General features: G+C 38.7%; 1 protein-coding gene across 9 annotated transcripts in view; it reads right to left on the bottom strand.

Annotated features, from left to right (window-relative positions):
- LOC128703277 (calcium-activated chloride channel regulator 1) overlaps positions 1-22,404 on the bottom strand; it is a 482,928-nt gene that overhangs the window by 155,582 nt on the left and 304,942 nt on the right. For 8 of the 9 annotated variants that reach the window (XM_070103296.1, XM_070103298.1, XM_070103299.1 and 5 more), the window contains one exon: positions 9,556-9,689. In XM_070103296.1, the coding sequence (XP_069959397.1) occupies positions 9,556-9,689 (134 nt within the window). The remainder of the gene's footprint in view (positions 1-9,555; positions 9,690-22,404) is intronic. The other variant, XM_070103302.1, reaches the window with a different exon arrangement.

Here is a 22,404-nt window from a genome sequence, read left to right as displayed (position 1 = left end):
GCACAAACAAAACGACGGCAACAAAGACGCAAAGACACTCGGTTTATGTGTGAGGAATGTAAGGTGCCTCTGTGCATGGTGCCTTGTTTCAAGGAGTTCCACAAGCTCCAGCAGTTCTAAAACCATGTCCAGTGATTGTAAATATGTAAATATATGATAGAACATTAGTATTATACAATATTTGTGCATGTTTATTGTAATAAACAACAGTGGTAAACAATAATATGATAATAACTTTAGTGCGGTTATTGTGTTCAATACAGTGAGTTTATATATATAAATTATATACAGTATTGGTCTCTCAGGCCCCAAATGTTAGTAGGAATAGAAAAAAATTGGAAAAGAAAAGAAAAAACAACTAAAACAACAAAATAATATAATACGCGTATGTGGAATTCGTCGATGTTGCCGCCACCACATCATTTTCTACAAACTTCTTGGCACTGTATCTCGGTAAGTACTGATCAGATTCTAATTTTTTTTGTTTTATTACCTTCACAAAAATATGCTCTTTAATTCTGTAAGAAAAAATAATTTTTTTTTTTTTCAAAATTTCTTGGACACTGGTGCGTGACTTCAGATTTTGGCCTTGGACCCTGAAAGGGTTAAAGGAGGGGTTTAGGATATTGGCAGTTTGGAGGGATATGTTGTGTATCTTTATATGTATATGCTTCTAAACTGTTGTATTCTGAGCACCTCTGCAAAAACAGTGATTATGTGTGAGTGAGGAGAAAGTGTTGAATGATGATGAAAGTATTTTCTTTTTGGGGATTTTCTTTCTTTTTGGGTCACCCTGCCTCGGTGGGAGACGGCCGACTTGTTGGGGAAAAAAAAAAAAATGTGAAGGTAATAAAAAAAAAAAAAAAATTCTGATCAGTACTTACCAAGATACAGCGGCGGGAAGTTGACCCAAAATGACAGGGTGGCGGCAACATCAGTGACTTCCGCAAAATCACATTTTTTTATTTTACGTTTTTTATACTTTCTTCTTTTCTAATTTTTTTCTTTTTCTAGTAACATTTGTGGCCTGTGAGACCAATATAATGTATATTGTATAAGTGTACACTCATTGTATTCAACACAATACCTGCACTAATTTTCATTATATTGCTTACGAAACTTGTTTACAAGTTTATTGTAAACAAAATGATGAAAATGTTAGTGTGGTTATTGTGTTGAATACAACAGTACCATATAGTACCATATGGTACAATGGTGCCATAGGGTGCAATGGTACTGTATAGTACAATTGTACCATATGGTACAGTGGTACCATATGGTACAATGGTACCATATGGTACAATGGCACATGATACAATGGTACCATATGGTAGAATATGGTACAGTGGCACCATTTGGTACAATGGTACCATATGTTACAATGGTGCCATATGGTGCAATGGTACCTTATGATACCATATGGTGCAATGGTACCATATGGTACATTGTACCATACAGTACAATAATATCATATGGTACATTGCACCATATGGTACTATATGGTACTGTTGTATTCAACACAATAAACACACTAATATTTTCATCATTATTTCGTTTACAATAATTGTTTACAACAAAAATATGCAAAAATGTTGTATATTAGTAATGTTCTATCATACATTTACAAATGTACAGCCACTCAACATGTTCCTTGAGGTGGATGACAAATGGCTTTGTCTTGGAAACTGCTGAGTCAGTGACTTGCGTTGTCACTCAGTCTTGGCTAGTGCCTGGTGGCATCAACACCTCCTGCTGACCATATGGTACATGGTATATGTTACAGGGTACTATATGGTACATTGTACTATATGGTATAGGGTACCATACAGTACAGGATATCATATGGTGCAAGGTACCATATGGTGCAGGGTACCATATGGTTCAGGGTACCATATGGCACAGGGTACCATATGGTACAGGGTACCATATGGCACAGGGTACTATATGGTACAGGGTACCATATGGCACAGGGTACCATATGGTACAGGGTACCATATGGTACAGGGTACAATATGGTACAGGGTACTATATGGTACAGGGTACCAGATGGTACAGGGTACTAGATGGTACAGGGTATCATATGGTACAGGGTACCATACAGTACAGGACACCATATGGTTCAGATACAAGGATCCCTATGGAAGTAAGTCACCCTGACGTTTTTGGGTTATCCTAGAATTTTATACATATGCTCCTATGTATAATAATCCATGTAATTGTATTTATGTACACCTGAATAAACTTACTCAAGTGCATGTGGCATCGTAAGTAAGTTTATTTAGGTATACACAAATAAAGTTACATAGATTATCATACTTAGCAGCATATGTTTGGAGAACCTAGGATAACCCAAAATAAGTTAGACAGTCCTCGTCAGACAGACTTATTTCCATTAGGGTCCCTGTACCCTGTACCATATGGTATAATGTACCATATGGTATAATGTACCATATGGTACAATGTACCATATGGTACAATGTACCATATGGCACATTGTACCATATGATACCATTTTATGACATGGCACCAATGTACCATATGGTACCATTGTACCATATGGTACAATGGTACAACATGGTTCAAAACCATAGAATTCCTCTTCAGCTCCACTTCCATCAGTCTTAGAACTGTAAGTTGTGAAGAGGAGCGTCAGAATTTGCCTAGAGAGTGAGTGGAGAGTGAGAGCTTCCTTGCAGCCAGGCACGATGAACAAAGCTACTTTGGCAGTGTTCCCACAGTGCCATGTGGGCGTCCATATTTTTTCTATAGTGTGCATACTGACCACCCAGACCCATTCTCTCAGATGTAGGCCTACCAGCCTTCTCACGCTAAATTTGACACCGCTAAGAATTTTGGCGTAGATCTACGGTTTGGACCCATAGATCTATGGCATGGACCCTGAAAGGGTTAAAGTTATGACAGTGTGTCGTCTGTTTTTAATTATGGGGCGTTGAAGCCCCTAAGTCGCCAACTGACACAGCTACAGAACTTTTTATTGACTTTACCTTGTATTCCATTTATTGGCATCATGGTATAATTGATTAAGTTTTATTTAAAGAGGGTAATATAACTAAACCTATGTGATGAAAATAGTTTTGAAAACTCACAAGTTGAAGAATGAGACACTTGTGAAACATATGGGAATCTCTATCAAAGAAATGTTTCACCAGGCAATGGCTTCTTCAGTCCAATACAAGAATAACAGTGGAAAAAGAAGAAGAGTTTGAGGTAATCAGTCCCTCAGCCTGCAGTCGATGCATTCAGTCCATAAATTTCTACACATCAACTGAGGGACTGATGAACTCAAACTCCGCCTCATCTTCCACTTTTCTCTTCACTGGACTGAAGAAGCCACTGCATGGCAAAACCTTTCCAGAATAAAGATACTCAAATTTTGCACAAATGACTCACTTATCAACTTGATTGTTATTGCCTTATTAATCTTAAGTTAATTTTCAGTTTGCCCAAAATACTCTGTATAGAAAGGGGCTTTACCCATGTGCACCCAGCTATTATAATCTTTTGTACAATCATGTATCATGTCAAAATAATTTTTTTTTTCAACAAGTCGGCCATCTCCCACCGAAGCAGGGTGACCCAAAAAGAAAGAAAATCCCCAAAAACAAAATACTTTCATCATCATTCAACACTTTCACCTCACTCACACATAATCACTGTTTTTGCAGAGGTGCCCAGAATACAACAGTTTAGAAGCATATACATATAAAGATACACAACATATCCCTCCAAACTGTTAATATCCTAAACCCCTCCTTTAAAGTGCAGGCATTGTACTTCCCATTTCCAGACTCAAGTCCGGCTAAATAAAATAACCGGTTTCCCTGAATTCCTTCACTAAATATTACCCTGCTCACACTCCAACAGCTCATCAGGTCCCAAATACCATTCATCTCCATTCACTCCTATCGAACACACTCACACATGCTTGCTGGAAATCCAAGCCCCTCACCCACACAACCTCCTTTACCCCCTCCCTCCACCCCTTTCGAGGACAACCCCTACCCCGCCTTCCTTCCCGTACAGATTTATACGCTCTCCATGTCATTCTACTTTGATCCATTCTCTCTAAATGACCAAACCACCTCAACAACCCCTCTAATACTTTTATTAACTCCACACCTTCTCCTAATTTCCACACTCCGAATTTTCTATATAATATTTACACTACACATTGCCCTTAGACCAGACATCTCCACTGCCTCCAACCGCCTCCTTGCTGCAGCATTTACAACCCAAGCTTCACACCCATATAATAGTGTTGGTATCACCATACTTTCATACATTCCCTTCTTTGTCTCCACATATACCTCAACGCACAACTCACCTTTTTTCCCTCATCAATTCTATGATTAACCTCATCCTTCATAAATCCATCCACTGATACGTCAACTCCCAAATATCTGAAAACATTCACTTCTTCCATACTCCTCTTCCCCAATTTGATATCCAATTTTTCTTTATCTAAATCATTTGATACCCTCATCACCTTACTCTTTTCTATATTCACTTTCAACTTTCTACCTTTAGACACACTCCCAAATTCATCCACTAACCTCTGCAATTTTTCTTTAGAATCTCCCATAAGCACAGTATCATCAGCAAAAAGTAACTGTGTCACTTCCCAATTTGTATTTGATTCCCCATAATTTAATCCCACCCCTCTCCCGAACACCCTAGCATTTACTTCCTTTACAACCCCATCTATAAATATATTAAACAACCATGGTGACATTACACATCCCTGTCTAAGACATACTTTTACCTTATCACTACACCCACCAAGTGCCAGATGAACCAAGCTATAATGAATATGTTTATGATTAGGAGACCTAATCATAAACAATATTATACAGAAAAAATTACCCAATATGTAATTCCTGCAGATTTTAATTGTAATCTCAATCAAATGTTTGCAAAGTTGCAATTTTCCAAAACGACATTTTTGTCTTCAACAAACTGGCTGTATCCCACCAAGGCAGGGTGACCTAAAAAGAAAAACAAAAGTTTCTCTTTTAAAATTTAATAATAAAACTTTTTTTTTTCAACAAGTCGGCCGTCTCCCACCGAGGCAGGGTGACCCAAAAAAGAAAGAAAATCCCCAAAAAGAAAATACTTTCATCATCATTCAACACTTTCACCACACTCGCACATTATCACTGTTTTTGCAGAGGTGCTCAGAATACAACAGTTTAGAAGCATATACATATAAAGATACACAACATATCCCTCCAAACTGCCAATATCCCAAACCCCTCCTTTAAATTGCAGGCATTGTACTTCCCATTTCCAGGACTCAAGTCCGACTATATGAAAATAACCGGTTTCCCTGAATCCCTTCACTAAATATTACCCTGCTCACACTCCAACAGACTGTCAGGTCCCAAGTACCATTCGTCTCCATTCACTTCTATCTAACACGCTCATGCACGCTTGCTGGAAGTCCAAGCCCTCGCCCACAAAACCTCCTTTACCCCCTCTCTCCAACCCTTTCGAGGACGACCCCTACCCCGCCTTCCTTCCCCTATAGATTTATATGCTTTCCATGTCATTCTACTTTGATCCATTCTCTCTAAATGACCAAACCACCTCAACAACCCCTCTTCTGCCCTCTGACTAATACTTTTATTAACTCCACACCTTCTCCTAATTTCCACACTCCGAATTTTCTGCATAATATTTACACCACACATTGCCCTTAGACAGGACATCTCCACTGCCTCCAACCGTCTCCTCGCTGCTGCATTTACCACCCAAGCTTCACACCCATATAAGAGTGTTGGTACTACTATACTTTCATACATTCCCTTCTTTGCCTCCATAGATAACATTTTTTGACTCCACATATACCTCAACGCACCACTCACCTTTTTTCCCTCATCAATTCTATGATTAACCTCATCCTTCATAAATCCATCCGCCGACACGTCAACTCCCAAGTATCTGAAAACATTCACTTCTTCCATACTCCTCCTCCCCAATTTGATATCAAATTTTTCTTTATCTAAATCATTTGATACCCTCATCACCTTACTCTTTTCTATGTTCACTTTCAACTTTCTACCTTTACACACACTCTCAAACTCATCCACTAACCTTTGCAATTTTTCTTTAGAATCTCCCATAAGCACAGTAACATCAGCAAAAAGTAACGGTGTCAATTCCCATTTTGAATTTGATTCCCCATAATTTAATCCCACCCCTCTCCCGAACACCCTAGCATTTACTTCCTTTACAACCCCATCTATAAATATATTAAACAACCATGGTGATATTACACATCCCTGTCTAAGACCTACTTTTACCAGGAAGTAGTCTCCCTCTCTTCTACACACCCTAACCTGAGCCTCACTATCCTCTTAAAAACTCTTTACAGCATTTAGTAACCTACCACCTATTCCATATACAGTGGACCCCCGCTTAACGATCGCCTCCAAATGCGACCAATTATGTAAGTGTATTTATGTAAGTGCATTTGTACATGTATGTTTGGGGGTCTGAAATGGACTAATCTACTTCACAATATTCCTTATGGGAAAAAATTCGGTCAGTACTGGCACCTGAACATACTACTGGAATGAAAAAAGTTCGTTAACCGGGGATCCACTGTACTTGCAACATCTGCCACATTGCTCCTCTATCCACTATCATATGCCTTTTCTAAATCCATAAATGCAATAAAAACTTCCCTACCTTTGTCTAAATACTGTTCACATATATGCTTCAATGTAAACACTTGATCTACACATCCCCTACCCACTCTGAAACCTCCTTGCTCATCTGCAATCCTACATTCTGTCTTATCTCTAATTCTTTCAGTTATAACCCTACCGTACACTTTTCCTGGTATACTCAGTAAACTTATTCCTCTATAATTTTTACAATCTCTTTTGTCCCCTTTCCCTTTATATAAAGGGACTATACATGCTCTCCGCCAATCCCTAGGTACCTTACCCTCTTTCATACATTTTTTAAACAAATGTACCAACCACTCCAACACTATATCCCCTTTTAACATTTCTGTCATGATCCCATCAGTTCCAGCTGCTTTACCCCTTTTCATTCTACGTAATGCCTCACGTACCTCCCCTACACTTACATTCTGCTCTTCTTCACTCCTAAAAGATGGTATACCTCCCTGACCAGTGCATGAAATTAACGCCTCCCTTTCTTCCTTAACATTTAAAAGTTCCTCAAAATATTCTCGCCATCTACCTAATACCTTCATCTCCCCATCTACTAAATCCCCTACTCTGTTTTTAACTGACAAATCCATACTTTCCCTAGGCTTTCTTAACTTGTTTAACTCACTCCAAAATTTTTTCTTATTTTCATTAAAATTTCTTGACAGTGCCTCTCCCACTCTATCATCTGCTCTCCTTTTGCACTCTCTCACTCTATCATCTGCTCTCCTTTTGCACTCTCTCACCACTCTCTTCACCTTTCTTTTACTCTCCATATACTCTGCTCTTCTTATAACACTTCTGCTTTGTAAAAACCTCTCATAAGCTACCTTTTTCTCTTTTATCACACCCTTTACTTCATCATTCCACCAATCACTCCTCTTTCCTCCTGCACCCACCCTCCTATAACCACAAACTTCTGCCCCACATTCTAATACTGCATTTTTAAAACTATTCCAACCCTCTTCAACCCCCCCACTACTCATCTTTGCACTAGCCCACCTTTCTGCCAATAGTCGCTTATATCTCAACCGAACTTCCTTCTCCCTTAGTTACACTTTCACCTCCCTCTTACTTGTTGTTGCCACCTTCCTCTTTTCCCATCTACCTCTTACTCTAACTGTAGCTACAACTAAATAATGATCCGATATATCAGTTGCCCCTCTATGAACATGTACATCCTGGAGCCTACCCATCAACCTTTTATCCACCAATACATAATCTAACAAACTACTTTCATTATGTGCTACATCATACATTGTATATTTATCCTCTTTTTCATAAAATATATAAAAATAATAAAACGTGTATAATTATTATTTTATTGAAACATCTGCCATTTCCTACCGAGGCAAGGTGACTCAAATATGAAAAAATACTGCTTCCAACAGCAACAGCCTGGTTGAACAGGATATCAAGAGAAAAGCCTGGCTCCATGCCAAGCTATGAAAGTTGATAAACTCTCCGTATCAGCCACAGGTATATCATGGGTAATGAGCTCTTATTCGTAACCATGCAACAACATCCATCTCACTAAGTCATTTTCATACAGGTTTCAAAATACAGTGGACCCCCGCATAACGATTACCTCCGAATGCGACCAATTATGTAAGTGTATCTATGTAAGTGCGTTTGTACGTGTATGTTTGGGGGTCTGAAGTGGACTAACCTACTTCACAATATTCCTTATTGGAACAAATTCGGTCAGTACTGGCACCTGAACATACTTCTGGAGTGAAAAAATATTGTTAACCGGGGGTCCACTGTACTCTACAGCATTTAGAACACCTGATTTGTTGCAATCCATTATTTACTATTTGAAACTGTTATTTATCAAGTATCATTCATGTATGATAAGGAGGGAAGGGGATCAGAATATTAAATCATATTTAGGGGCATAAGTAATCCTATTTAATAGTCTATGTCTAATTCTTAAGTAGGCTTTAAGCATTAGGATTTATTTGCCCAAAATGTATTACATGTTAGTGGCTTTCTTTTATGTCTAACTATATTTTATTACATGTAAACTACATTACCTGTATACTGCAGAAAAAGAAATAAAAATCTGAATTTGAATTGGTATAGTATCACAGAGTTTGAAAACTGCTTTATTAAATAAACAGCTAGCTAGCTATGTTACTTATTATATCTTTTTTCATGGGTGGGTAGCAGATGTTAGGAGACCTGACAGTGGACCTTATCATGGGCTGCAGAGGCACTGACCCCTGAAACACTCTCCAGGTATACTCCAGGAGAGGGAGTATACCTGGAAAGGCTAGTAGATGTTAGAAGACTTGCAGCAGAGTTTTTCAAATTCAAATTTTTTATTTCTTTGCATAGTATACAATGTGTGATTTACATGTTATACAATATTGTTAAGCACAAAGAAACATTAGGAGGCTTGAAAATATGAGTTTGTTTAGGGATGAGTAGTAAATAGTGGAACCTCAGCACTCGAACTTAACTGGTTCCAGAAGGCTGTTCGAGTGCCGATCTGTTCGAGTACAGAACAAATTTTTCCCAACCAATTTTCTTTTTGGTCGGCTGTTATCACTAATCTTCTTAGGCTCCATGGTGACTTATTTAAACAAATATAAAAAAACACTAAAAAATGGGAAGAAACACAATAATTTACAGCAAAGTTCTGGCAGGTCGAGTGCCGAGCAAACGGTTGACTACCAAGCGCTTTATTTACCGAACAAAGCATTCGAATACTGAATTCGAGTATGGAACTGCTTGAGTACTGAGGTTCCACTGTGCTGCAAAATCTAATAGTGGAGCTTGTCAGGGGTAGGTAGCAGATGTTAAGAGACTTCATATTTGAAAAGAGAAACCAAATTGTCCATAAACTTACGCATCATTTGCAAAGTCTTGGTGTTCCAGCATGACCTCCCATACAGAGCGACCACCACAGAAGAGATTTTGCTTGGTCGGAGCCACAGGATTGTGTGGGTGTCCACTATTTGGTCCACTACAGAAATCTACAACCTTAGTACCAATTCATAAATACAATATATGAATTAATTATTAAAAATGAAGTATTTATGATGTTGTATATGTTAGAATGCTAACAAAAAACAACCATAAACTACTAAAAGTACATAACAAGTAGAAATATAAAACAGACATACTCAATGTATTCTTCTTTCAACAAACCAGCCGTATCCCACCAAGGCAGGGTGGCTCAAAAAGAAAAACAAAAGTTTATCTTTTTAACTTTAGTAAATGCTGGGAGCAAGGGACTAGTAACCCCTTTTTGTGTATACTAGTCCCTTGCTCCCAGCATTTTAGTCGCCTCTTACGACATGCATGGCTTATGGAGGAAGAATTCTATTCCACTTCCCCATGGGTGGCTCTGGTGGCCTGGTGGTTAACGCTCTCGCTTCACACGGTGAGGGCCTGGGTTCGATTCCCAGCCAGAGTAGAAACATTGGACGTGTTTCTTTCCACCTGTTGTCTATGTTCCCCATCAGTAAAATGGGTACCTGGGTGTTAGTCGACTGGTGTGGGTCGCATCCTGGGACACTGACCTAAGGAGGCCTGGTCACAGACCGGGCCGCGGGGGCGTTGACCCCCGGAACTCTCTCCAGATAAACTCCAGATAAACTCCAGATGGGAGTATTATAGTTTCATATAAATATATAGTTCCACTGAAAAGTCATAGGTTATATGCAGTATGGATGGTAATACTGTACAGTAAACACAGCAAACATGACATTTAAAACCACATTGAGTGTATTAGAAAAATTTTAACAAAAGTAATTATTATTGTTCTAAGTAGTAAGTTGGTAGACAGCAATCACCCACTTTGCTAATACGTCACTTTTCAATTATACTCATTATCGTCCTGCCAAGTGAGTGTAAATTGGAAACCCGTAATTACTTTACATGATGGTAGGATTGCTGGCATCTTTTTTCTGTCTCATAAATATGCAAGATTTCAGGTACATCTTGCTACTTGTACTTACACTTAGGTCACACTACAAATGCATGTACAAGCATATATATATACACACACACACACACACACCTCTCCTTTTCTTCTATTTTCTTCCTAGTTCTTGTCCTTGTTTATTTCCTCTTACCTCCATGGGGAAGTGGAACAGAATTCTTCCTCCGTAAGCCATGCGTGTCATAAGACACGACTAAAATGCCGGGAGCAAGGGGCTAGTAACCCCTTCTCCTGTATATGTTACTAAATTTAAAAAGAGAAACTTTTGTTTTTCTTTTTGGGCCACCCTGCCTTGGTGGAATACAGCCGGTTTGTTGAAAAAAGAATCTACACATGTGCTGCTGTGTATGATAATTCATGTAACTGTATATATGTGTACCTGTGCTTGAATAAACTTACTTACATACCATGCCCAAAAAGTAAGCTATACAATTTGGCACAACAAAAGTGGGTAAATTTTAATGCATTGTTTAAGATACGTATAAAGAGTACCCTGTAGGGGACGCGTCTTGATGTTGGTGGGGGGAATGTGGCTTATCCTTCCTTTCCTTGGATCAAACCTAAAAACTGTAAACTACTTTCAGCAACTCACAATGTTATATTCCCATAATATAATTTCAATATTTACTACTGAAACTATTGTAATCTGAGTAAAATTACTGTGTACTATAAAAAAACAAGATGCACAACTTAAACTATGTTCAATTTCTTTAGTATTATGTAGGCAGTGCAAAGAGTGCCACTATCATGCCCTAGGCATAACAGTGGCTCTTTGCACTGCAACTCATTTTTGTAATTTCATAATCTCAATGTAATCTTGCAAGGAAATAAAAATTGATTGAGTGATTGATTGATTGATTATTGTAATTACAACACCAGATTTTACACATCATTCTTAACCGTTCCTGCACTACAACTAATAAGTGAATAGATTAGTGTGTTTCCTAGCTATGCATGCTTATGTATGTATGCTAAAATGCTGAGCCCCAACACCACTCAAAGTATCATGGCCATTTTCTCACTGTCTTATGTTTGAACTGTGAAGGGGAGATGATGTTGCAGCTCAGAGGGTTATCTGAACAGTGATGTTATTATACTTCTGTCAAGACAGTCAATGAATGAATGATGGTAAAAGTGTTTGCTTCTTTTGGTGTAACAAGGCAGATCTGCCTTTTAAGTCATACCTAAGTTAGGGCATGATAAATATTCATCATGAACGTTGCGGACCAGCCTTATTGTTATGAACCTACAAATATACATCCTTATTTAGCATATTTATTATACGTGTACAGTGGAGTCTCTGCTTACGAGTTTAATCAGTTCCATGACCTTGCTCACAACTAGATTTGCTTGTTTGCAGAGTCAATTTTCCTCATTTATTCCAGGCATGAGAAAATACTTTAATAATTTCCCTAATATCATCTCTACAGCTTATTTATCTATCGCAATTCATGTAAAATGACATTTTTTTTATTATTATCACACTGGCCGATTCCCACCAAGGCAGGGTGGCCCGAAAAAGAAAAACTTTCACCATCATTCACTCCATCACTGTCTTGCCAGAAGGGTGCTTTACACTACAGTTTTTAAACTGCAACATTAACACCCCTCCTTCAGAGTGCAGGCACTGTACTTCCCATCTCCAGGATTCAAGTCCGGCCTGCCGGTTTCCCTGAATCCCTTCATAAATGTTACTTTGCTCACCCTCCAACAGCACGTCAAGTATTAAAAACCATTTGTCTCCATTCACTCCTATCAAACACGCTCACACATGCCTGCTGGAAGTCCAAGCCCCTCGCACACAAAACCTCCTTTACCCCCTCCCTCCAACCTTTCCTAGGCCGACCCCTACCCCGCCTTCCTTCCACTACAGACTGATACACTCTTGAAGTCACTCTGTTTCGCTCCATTCTCTCTACATGTCCGAACCACCTCAACAACCCTTCCTCAGCCCTCTGGACAACAGTTTTGGTAATCCCGCACCTCCTCCTAACTTCCAAACTACGAATTCTCTGCATTATATTCACACCACACATTGCCCTCAGACATGACATCTCCACTGCCTCCAGCCTTCTCCTCACTGCAACATTCATCACCCATGCTTCACACCCATATAAGAGCGTTGCTAAAACTATACTCTCATACATTCCCCTCTTTGCCTCCAAGGACAAAGTTCTTTGTCTCCACAGACTCCTAAGTGCACCACTCACCCTTTTCCCCTCATCAATTCTATGATTCACCTCATCTTTCATAGACCCATCCGCTGACACGTCCACTCCCAAATATCTGAATACATTCACCTCCTCCATACTCTCTCCCTCCAATCTGATATCCAATCCTTCATCACCCAATCTTTTTGTTATCCTCATAACCTTACTCTTTCCTGTATTCACTTTTAATTTTCTTCTTTTGCACACCCTACCAAATTCATCCACCAATCTCTGCAACTTCTCTTCAGAATCTCCCAAGAGCACAGTGTCATCAGCAAAGAGCAACTGTGACAACTCCCACTTTATGTGTGATTCTTTATCTTTTAACTCCACGCCTCTTGCCAAGACCCTCGCATTTACTTCTCTTACAACCCCATCTATAAATATATTAAACAACCACGGTGACATCACGCATCCTTGTCTAAGGCCTACTTTTACTGGGAAATAATTTCCCTCTTTCCTACATACTCTAACTTGAGCATAATAAACAATATTAATAACATAAAAACATGATATATATACTAGAATGAATAAAATACATGTAATTAGGTATGTGGCTAGTGGTGGTGACAGCAGCCATTGTTGTTGGGGTTTACAGGCCCACCACAGCGGCCATTCCTGCTCCTGACTTCATGTGTAGAGAACCTAGGATAATCCAAAAAAGTCAGAGTGACTTATAAGTGCTACATTCTTAATGTTTCACTTAATTGCTACACTCTTAATGCTACACTTTGCCACTGCTGCTTCATGCTGTCTGCCACTGCCACTTCATGTTTTCCGTCACTGCTGCTTCATGTCGTCTGCCACTGCTACCTCATGTTGTCTACCACTGCTGCTTCATGTCTGCCACTGCTACCTCATGTTGTCTGCCACTGCTACCTCATCATGTCTACCACTAATGTCGCCAAAGAATCGAACATTTCTGCTATTTTTGAGCTTAATTTCAAGGTACTTTTCATTGTGAAACCAATTAAAATCATATTTATTTTTGTAGTATATCTTCCATTCTATCACATGAGACCAAATAAAACGCTAATACAACCATAAAAACATACGAAAATATACCGCTAAGGGGAGGCTAATGGCTGAAAAGTGAACTCTGTTATTTATGGTCCAATTTCTTTCAATTTTGGTGTACGTTAAGAAGCATATTTTCATCATATATTGCCAAAGTTTCAATAAGATAGTCCAACAAACAACTGAGATCCAATTCCCTAAATCAAGAGCAAGAGCGCTCTCACCAGTGTCAACCTCCCTTGAGGCCTGCTCGCATCTGGAAATTTTGCTCGCGTCTGGAAGCAAAAAATCGACCGAGCAGCTGTTCGTATCTGGAAAAACTCGCACGTGGACGCACTCGCAAGTAGAGATTCCACTGTATATAGTTATTTTACTCAGATATAATGAATAAAAACAAAGTGTATTGAGTAAAACATCTGTGAAACTACATTATTTGTAACACAAAGAAATAAAAATTGTACTGTATTGTTTACCTGGACCTGGAGTTTACCTGGAGAGAGTTTCGGGGGTCAACGCCCCCGCGGCCCGGTCTGTGACCAGGCCTCCTGGTGGATCAGCGCCTGATCAACCAGGCTGTTGCTGCTGGCTGCACGCAAACCAACGTACGAGCCACAGCCCGGCTGATCAGGAACTGACTTTAGGTGCTTGTCCAGTGCCAGCTTGAAGACTGCCAGGGGTCTGTTGGTAATCCCCCTTATGTGTGCTGGGAGGCAGTTGAACAGTCTCGGGCCCCTGACACTTATTGTATGGTCTCTTAACGTGCTAGTGACACCCCTGCTTTTCATTGGGGGGATGGTGCATCGTCTGCCAAGTCTTTTGCTTTCGTAGTGAGTGATTTTCGTGTGCAAGTTCGGTACTAGTCCCTCTAGGATTTTCCAGGTGTATATAATCATGTATCTCTCCCTCCTGCGTTCCAGGGAATACAGGTTTAGAAACCTCAAGCGCTCCCAGTAATTGAGGTGTTTTATCTCCGTTATGCGCGCCGTGAAAGTTCTCTGTACATTTTCTAGGTCGGCAATTTCACCTGCCTTGAAAGGTGCTGTTAGAGTGCAGCAATATTCCAGCCTAGATAGAACAAGTGACCTGAAGAGTGTCATCATGGGCTTGGCCTCCCTAGTTTTGAAGGTTCTCATTATCCATTATTGTGTAATAACCAATAAACCACCTTTATTATACTGATAGGATATGTAAAAATTTCCTTTTTAGATTTCTTCTCTTCGCAATGACTGAAATGTACTAAAAATATAAGGAGAAAGACACTTGTCATCCTTCTTTTGTTGTCTGTTCTAATACTGTTTTGCATATTGTATGTAAACCTCTAATAAACTGAATTATTTCATATCTACCTTGTTAGTGTTCTTTACTTAATTGAAATTAATAATGTTCATAGTATTGCAAGTTGAAAAAGTGTTTGTTATTATTGTACAAGCATTAGGATTAAGCTTTTATGAGGAGAATCATAGCTGGTATATTAGGTATGAGGAAAACTTGGAATAAAGTTTTATTTTTAACAAACAGACCATCTCCCACTGAGGCAGGGTGATCCAGAAAAGAAACATTCTCACCATCATTCACACTATCACTGTCCTGCCAAAGGCATATAGATACAATAGTTCAGATGTCACTCCAAATAGCAAATATCTCTAACCCCCTCTTTAGAGTGCAGGCACTGTACTTCCCAAGATTTAAGTGAGTTTTTGAAGTCAGTAAAGTGTGTAGCTATCTACCAAAATCATATGCCTATGGTGAAATGTGTTTCTTTCAAGTGCCATACAACACACTTCCCCACTCTTCAAAAGTCTAAACTTACCTAATACACATAAAATTCACTCAGAGTACTGTGCATACTACATATACAGGACAATCAATTATAATATCAATCCTACCCTGAAACTCTTTCTTGATAGTTGCAACAGACACAAAAATCTCTTATGATATTCCCCATGTCTGACTCAACCTGAGTAAAAATTCAATGTGCATAACAGGACCTAAAATCTGGAACTCTCTGCCTGAAGATTCCAGAGTCTCCCTGTCTGCCAGCTTCTTCAAAGATACTGTAAAACACACTTCCTTACCTTAATGTGTTCCTGGTATTCATTATCCTGACAACAATTTATGATAATGAACAATTCCTGAAACCCAAAAACCTTATCTTTCATCCAATATTGTCCCTGTTCCTATTCCATCATCCTTTGAACTCAGGTACCTAACTTCATCTTTATTTATCATTACTGTAATTAGAATTTGTTGATTGAATTAATACATCCTGCCCATAATGCTCTGCATACAATGGGCTTTTGGCATGTACACCCAACTACTATAATTCCTTGTACAACTACGTATCATGTCTTAATAAACTATTATTATTATTATTATTATTATTATTATTATTATTATTATCATCATTATTAAGTATTCTTATTCTCATACACTAGTCATCATAATTTAGTTTTAAGACTACAAATGTCTTGCATAGTAAGGGGTTTTCAATAAAGTAGTTTATATATGTCAATTACACTAACTGCATATTGTACTGTACTTCACTTTAAAAAGTTTGTTTGTTAGCCCCATCTTCAGCCTATGGGTGTACAGTCACTATAGTTTTGTACGATGACCTCTTAACCTCAGGCTGGGCTTGGAGTGCCCCCCTCCATTTCACTGAGTCTCTCTACCTCAGTGCAAGATGGCCAGTGAGTAAAAAATTTATATAAAAAATACTGGATATTACTGAGAGTCCTGGAATCGAATTTATTTTACCCATAGTTTCTCCAATTTGTATAAAATTCACTAAAAGTTGGTTTTCATAAACATGACTGTCAAGTTGTGCAATGGGTAAATAAAGATTTTAATAATAGTTAACCATTCTCATCTTGTCTAGATTTAAGTACATAGTTATTATGTATTAGGATTAGTCTGCCCGAAATGTCTCAGCATGAGAGTGACTTTCTTTGTACTTAGCAAACCAAAATTGTAATTACACATTGTAACCTTTAAGAAATAAAATCTATATATTTATCTTTTATCTTTATGGTTAACTGTCCTGTGAACATTTAGCCAAAATTCAGAGTAAAAATTGTCACAAGAGTCCCGTGTACACCTCTGCTGTGATGGTTGTTGTATCAGTGAGTGATTACCTCACATTTTATTTATTTATTTATTTCTTCTTCTTCTTTCAACACATCGGCTGTATCCCACCAAGGCAGGGTGGCCCAAAAGGAAAAACAAAAGTTTCTCCTTTCACATTTAGTAATATATACAGGAGAAGGGGTTACTAGCCCCTTGCTCCTGGCATTTTAGTCGCCTCTTACAACACGCATAGCTTACGGAGGAAGAATTCTGTTCCACTTCCCCATGGAGATAAGAGGAAATAAACAAGAACAAGAGCTAGTAAGAAAATAGAAGAAAACCCAGAGGGGTGTGTATACATATGCTTGTACATGTATGTGTTGTGTGACCTAAGTGTAAGTAGAAGTAGCAAGACATACCTGAAATCTTGCATGTTCATGAGACAGAAAAAAGGACACCAGCAATCCTACCATCATGTAAAACAATTACAGGCTTTCGTTCCACACTCACTTGGCAGGACGGTAGTACCTCCCTGGGCGGTTGCTGTCTACCAACCTACTACCTACATTTATTTATTTATTTATTTATTTAAAAATTTGTGCACACATACAGAGGTACAAAAAATACAGATAAGAGCAGTATGCCAAAGCCACTTATACTATGCATAGCATTACGGGCTGGCTTAAAATTAACTTAAGATGAACTAAGCAATGATGACATCGGTGATAAAACTTTAATGTAAACAGATTACTATAAAGCACAAGTGAGTATTACAAAGACAGGTCATATGGTTGTATGCACTGTTGTACATTCAGTAGAATGGAGTATTCTGTTAGGTAGTGTATTTAAAAAATAATAAAGTTAGATTGGGTTTTAGGTTTAACATTTATGTGATATAATTGTGAGAAACATTTAAGATATACAATTTATAAGGTTCAGTTATTCAGTATTTATTTGGTTTTGGGTGAGTAAGTGATCTTTGAGAAGAGACTTGAATTTATAAACAGGTAGTGTTTCTTTTATATTTACAGGTAATGAGTTCCAGATTTTAGGGCCTTTTATGTGCATTGAGTTTTTGCAAAGTGTGAGATGGACACGAGGAACATCAAAGAGTGATCTGTGCCTTGTGTTATGGTCATGCGTTCTGTTGAGGTTGGCAAGGAGATGTTTGAGGGGAGGGTTAATATCAGAGTTAAGTGTTCTATGTATGTAATAGGTGCAGTAATAAGTATGAATGTTTTGTATGGTGAATAGGTTTAGTGTATTGAATATTGGTGGAGTGTGCTGCCTATAGTGAGAATTTGTTATCATTCTAACTGCAGCCTTTTGTTGGGTAATTAGTGGTCTGAGATGGTTACTTGTTGTTGAGCCCCATGCACAAATTCCATAGGTGAGATAGGGGTAAATAAGAGAGTGATATAGGGCCAGGAGGGCTGACTGTGGAGCATAGTACCGTATCTTCGATAGTATGCCTACAGTCTTGGAAATTTTCTTAGAAATTTGTTGTATATGTGTATGAAATTTGAGTCTATTATCAAGGTGGATTCCTAAGAATTTTCCCTCTGTTAGCTTTGTGATAGGTGATCCGTTTATCATTATGTTAAGAGGGACATCTGTAGTTCTGTTACCAAACTGAATGAAGTAGGTTTTGTCAATGTTTAGTGTAAGTTTGTTAGTCCTCATCCAGGTAGATATTTTCTGTAATTCTGTATTTACAGTATTGGCTAGCGTGACTGGGCTCGGGTGGGAGAAGACGTATGTAGTGTCATCTGCAAATAGTGTGGGTTTGAGTAATTGCGAAGCATTTGGTAGGTCATTTATGTATAGGAGAAAGAGAAGAGGGCCAAGGACACTTCCCTGTGGGACACCAACTGTAATTGGTTGTGCAGAAGAGTTTGCCCCATTTGCATACACATATTGGCTTCTGTTGCTGAGGTATGACTTGAGGTAGTTGAGGGAGTGCCCTCTTATACCATAGTGTGACAATTTTACGTGGAGCAAGTCATGGTTAACTGTATCAAAAGCTTTACGTAAGTCAATGAAGATCCCCAGTGGGACTTCTTTTTTCTCTATTGCAGTGTATATATGTTCTAGCATGTGTATAATAGCATCATTAGTATTTTTATTTGGCCTGAATCCAAATTGGCAGGGGTTGAGTATGTTTTGGGAGATAAGGTAGGAGTAGATTCGCTTATGAATTAATTTTTCGAAGATTTTTGAGAGAGGGTGTAAGTTGGATATTGGCCTATAGTTATTCAACTCTGTTTGGTCTCCTCCTTTGTGGATCGGGGTGACCCTTGCTATTTTGAGTACTGTGGGGAAGGTGGAGGATTCAATGGATTTGTTAAAGAGTGTTGCAATGATTGGTGATAGCACTTGTGACACTTTTTTGTATATAAAGGGTGGTAAGGTATTTAAATCTCCTGCCTTGGTTTTTAGCGTGTTGATAATAAGGGAGACTTCGTATGGGTTAGTCGGAGCTAGGAACAGTGTGTTCGGGTAGTTGCCAGTGAGGTAGTCATTTGGTGGGGTATCTGAGCTTGGGATTTTATTGGCAAGGTTTTGTCCTATAGTGGAGAAGAAGTCATTGAGTCTGTTTGCTGTTTCTGTTGGTGGGAGTTGGGGTTCATCTGATTTTGCTAATTTTATTTCGCTATTTCGTGATATCTTTTTTGTTCCTAGAATTTCTGATAGGGTTTTCCAGGTCTTTTTTATATCACCTCGTAAGTTGGATAATCTGTTCTCATAATACAATTTTTTTGCCCTTCTTATCAGGCTGGTTAGGATTGACGAGTAACGTTTTGTTTGGTCTCTGGTTATGTGACCCATTCTGTACTGTTTTTCATATTGGTGTTTTGTATTTATGGATTTGAGAATGCTGGGTGTTAACCAGGGACTGTTCAGTCTCTTAGCTGTCATCTGTTTAGTTTTTTTAGGGCAGTGCTTGTTATAGAGGTATTGGGTCTTTTTTAGAAAATTATTAATACATTCGTCAATATCTGTATAGATTTCTAGCTCAGTGTGCCAGTCAATGTTTGCTACTGCTGTTGTGAAGTTATTAATGGCTGCCTCATTGTGAAGTCTGAAGGTGACTTTAGTAGTGTCTTGGGGTAATTTACCAAGAGTTGTTATGAGAAAAGTAGGGTAGTGGTCTGTGGTATTATCTGTAATTATGCCTGATTTTAAAGGGGATATGGTGTTGGTCCAGATGTGGTCAAGTAGGGAAACACTAGTCTCTGTAACTCTTGTAGGTTTTGTTACTGTTGGTAGCAACATACAGTTACTCATTGTGTTTGTGAATTCAGTAACGTGTGGGTCCTGGTCTTGCAGGAGATTTATATTGAAGTCACCTGAGAGTAGTAAGTGATCTTTGTTCATGCGTGCATCAGTTATCATACTTCCTAGGTTTTGACTAAATTGGCTAATGTTTGACTGTGGAACTCTGTAAATGTTTATCAATGTGAGAGGTTTTTGTAGGTATTTGGATTTGAATTTGGCTATTATATATTCCCCATGTTCATCCCTTGTGCAAGTATTAGTGATACATTCTAGTTGGTCTGAGTAGTATATGGCTGTGCCACCCCCTTGTTGGTCTGGCCTACAGTTGTGTATGGCTGTGTAACCAGGAATGGCATAGACATCTGTACTATCAGGCTTTAGCCAGGTTTCAGTTAGTGTAATGATGGACATATTGGCATGTAAGGAATTTAGTAATGCTATGAGGTCATCGTAATGCTTGCTTAAAGATCTGATATTGTAGTTAAAGATAGTTATGTTGTTGTTGGCACTGAGAAGTGCCTTTGATTGTTCTGCAGTGTAGTAATTACAGTAACTGTTTGAATCATTTAAGTCGTTAAATAAGAGGTTGGTATCAGGATCAATGCTTGTAATCATAAGATTTGTAGTGAATCTATAGTTAGAATTAAGTATAAAACAAAGTAAATAGTCTTAAGCTAAAAAATAGCACCTGAATTATTTAACAAATGTAAAATAATGAGCTAAGGTAGTTTTGGAATATAATGGCAAAGTTGTGAACTTATTCTACTTTAGCACCTGAGAATTTTTTCTTTCAGTGGAGTTGTAAAATGTAAATAGTCACTAAAACATACAAAATAAATGATTCTGGAATAAAAATAAAATGAGAATACAGTATCACCAAACTGCTAAACTAACATGGTAAGTAAGAGTATTTGTAAGATTATACCTGGAGTATACCTGGAGAGGGTTTCGGGGTCAATGCCCTCACAGTCCATTCTGTGACCAGACCTCGTGGTGGATCAGGGCCTGATCAACCAGGCTGTTACTGTTGGCCGCACACAACCCGATGTACGACCCACAACCCGGCTAGTCAGGTACTGACTTTAAGTGCCTGTCCAGTGCCTTCTTGAAAACAGTCAGGGGTCTATTGGTAATCCCCCTTATGTATGCTGGGAGGCAGTTGAACAGTCTTGGGCCCCTGACACTTATTGTGTTGCCTCTTATCGTGTTAGTGGCACCCCTGCTTTTCATTGGGGGATGTTGCATCATCTGCTGAGTCTCTTGCTTTCATATGGAGTGATTTTCGTGTGCAAGTTCGGTACTAGTCCCTCTAGGATTTTCCAGGTGTATATAATCATGTATCTCTCCCTCCTGCGTTCCAGGGAATACAGGTTTAGAAACCTCAAGCGCTCCCAGTAATTGAGGTGTTTTATCTCCGTTATGCGCACCGTGAAAGTTCTCTGTACATTTTCTAGGTCGGCAATTTCACCTGCCAAGTTTGGTACTATCTCTCACGGATTTTCCAAGTGTATACAATCATGTATCTCTCCCGCCTGCCTTTTAAGGAGTACACAGTGAGGAACTTCAAGCGTTCCCAGTAACTGAGGTGTTTTATCACAGTTATGTGCCGTGAAGGTTCTCTGTACATTTTCTAAGTCAGCAATTTTGCCTGCCTTGAAAGATGCTGTTAGTGTGTAGCAATATTCCAGCCTAGATAGAACAAGTTACCTGAAGAGTGTCATCATGGGTTAGGCATCCCTAGTTTTTAAAGTTCTCATTATGAATCCTGTCATTTTTCTAGCAGATGCGAATGATACAATGTTATGATTTTTGAAGGTGACATCCTCTGACATGATCACTCCCAGGTCATTTACATTAGTTTTTTGCTCTATTGTGTGGTTGGAATTTGTTTTATACTCCGATGTAGTTTTCATTTCCTCACATTTTACATATTGAAATAATTGAAATTTCTCATCATTGAACTTCATATTGTTTTTTGCGGCCCATTTAAAGATTTGGTTGATGTCCACCTGGAGTCTTGCGGTGTCTTCAATGGATGGCACTGTCATGCAAATTCGGGTGTCATCTGCAAAGGAAAACATGGTGCTGTGGCTTGCATCCCTCTCTATGTCAGATATGAGGATGAGGAACAGGATGGGAGCAAGTACTGTGCCTTGTGGAACAGAGCTTTTTACCGTAG

The sequence above is a fragment of the Cherax quadricarinatus genome, chromosome 85, assembly GCF_038502225.1.
Source record: "Cherax quadricarinatus isolate ZL_2023a chromosome 85, ASM3850222v1, whole genome shotgun sequence".
NCBI classification, from domain to species: domain Eukaryota; kingdom Metazoa; phylum Arthropoda; class Malacostraca; order Decapoda; family Parastacidae; genus Cherax; species Cherax quadricarinatus.
The sequence above is the reverse complement of the archived record's forward strand: the minus strand, read 5'-3'. Positions and strand labels throughout refer to the sequence as shown.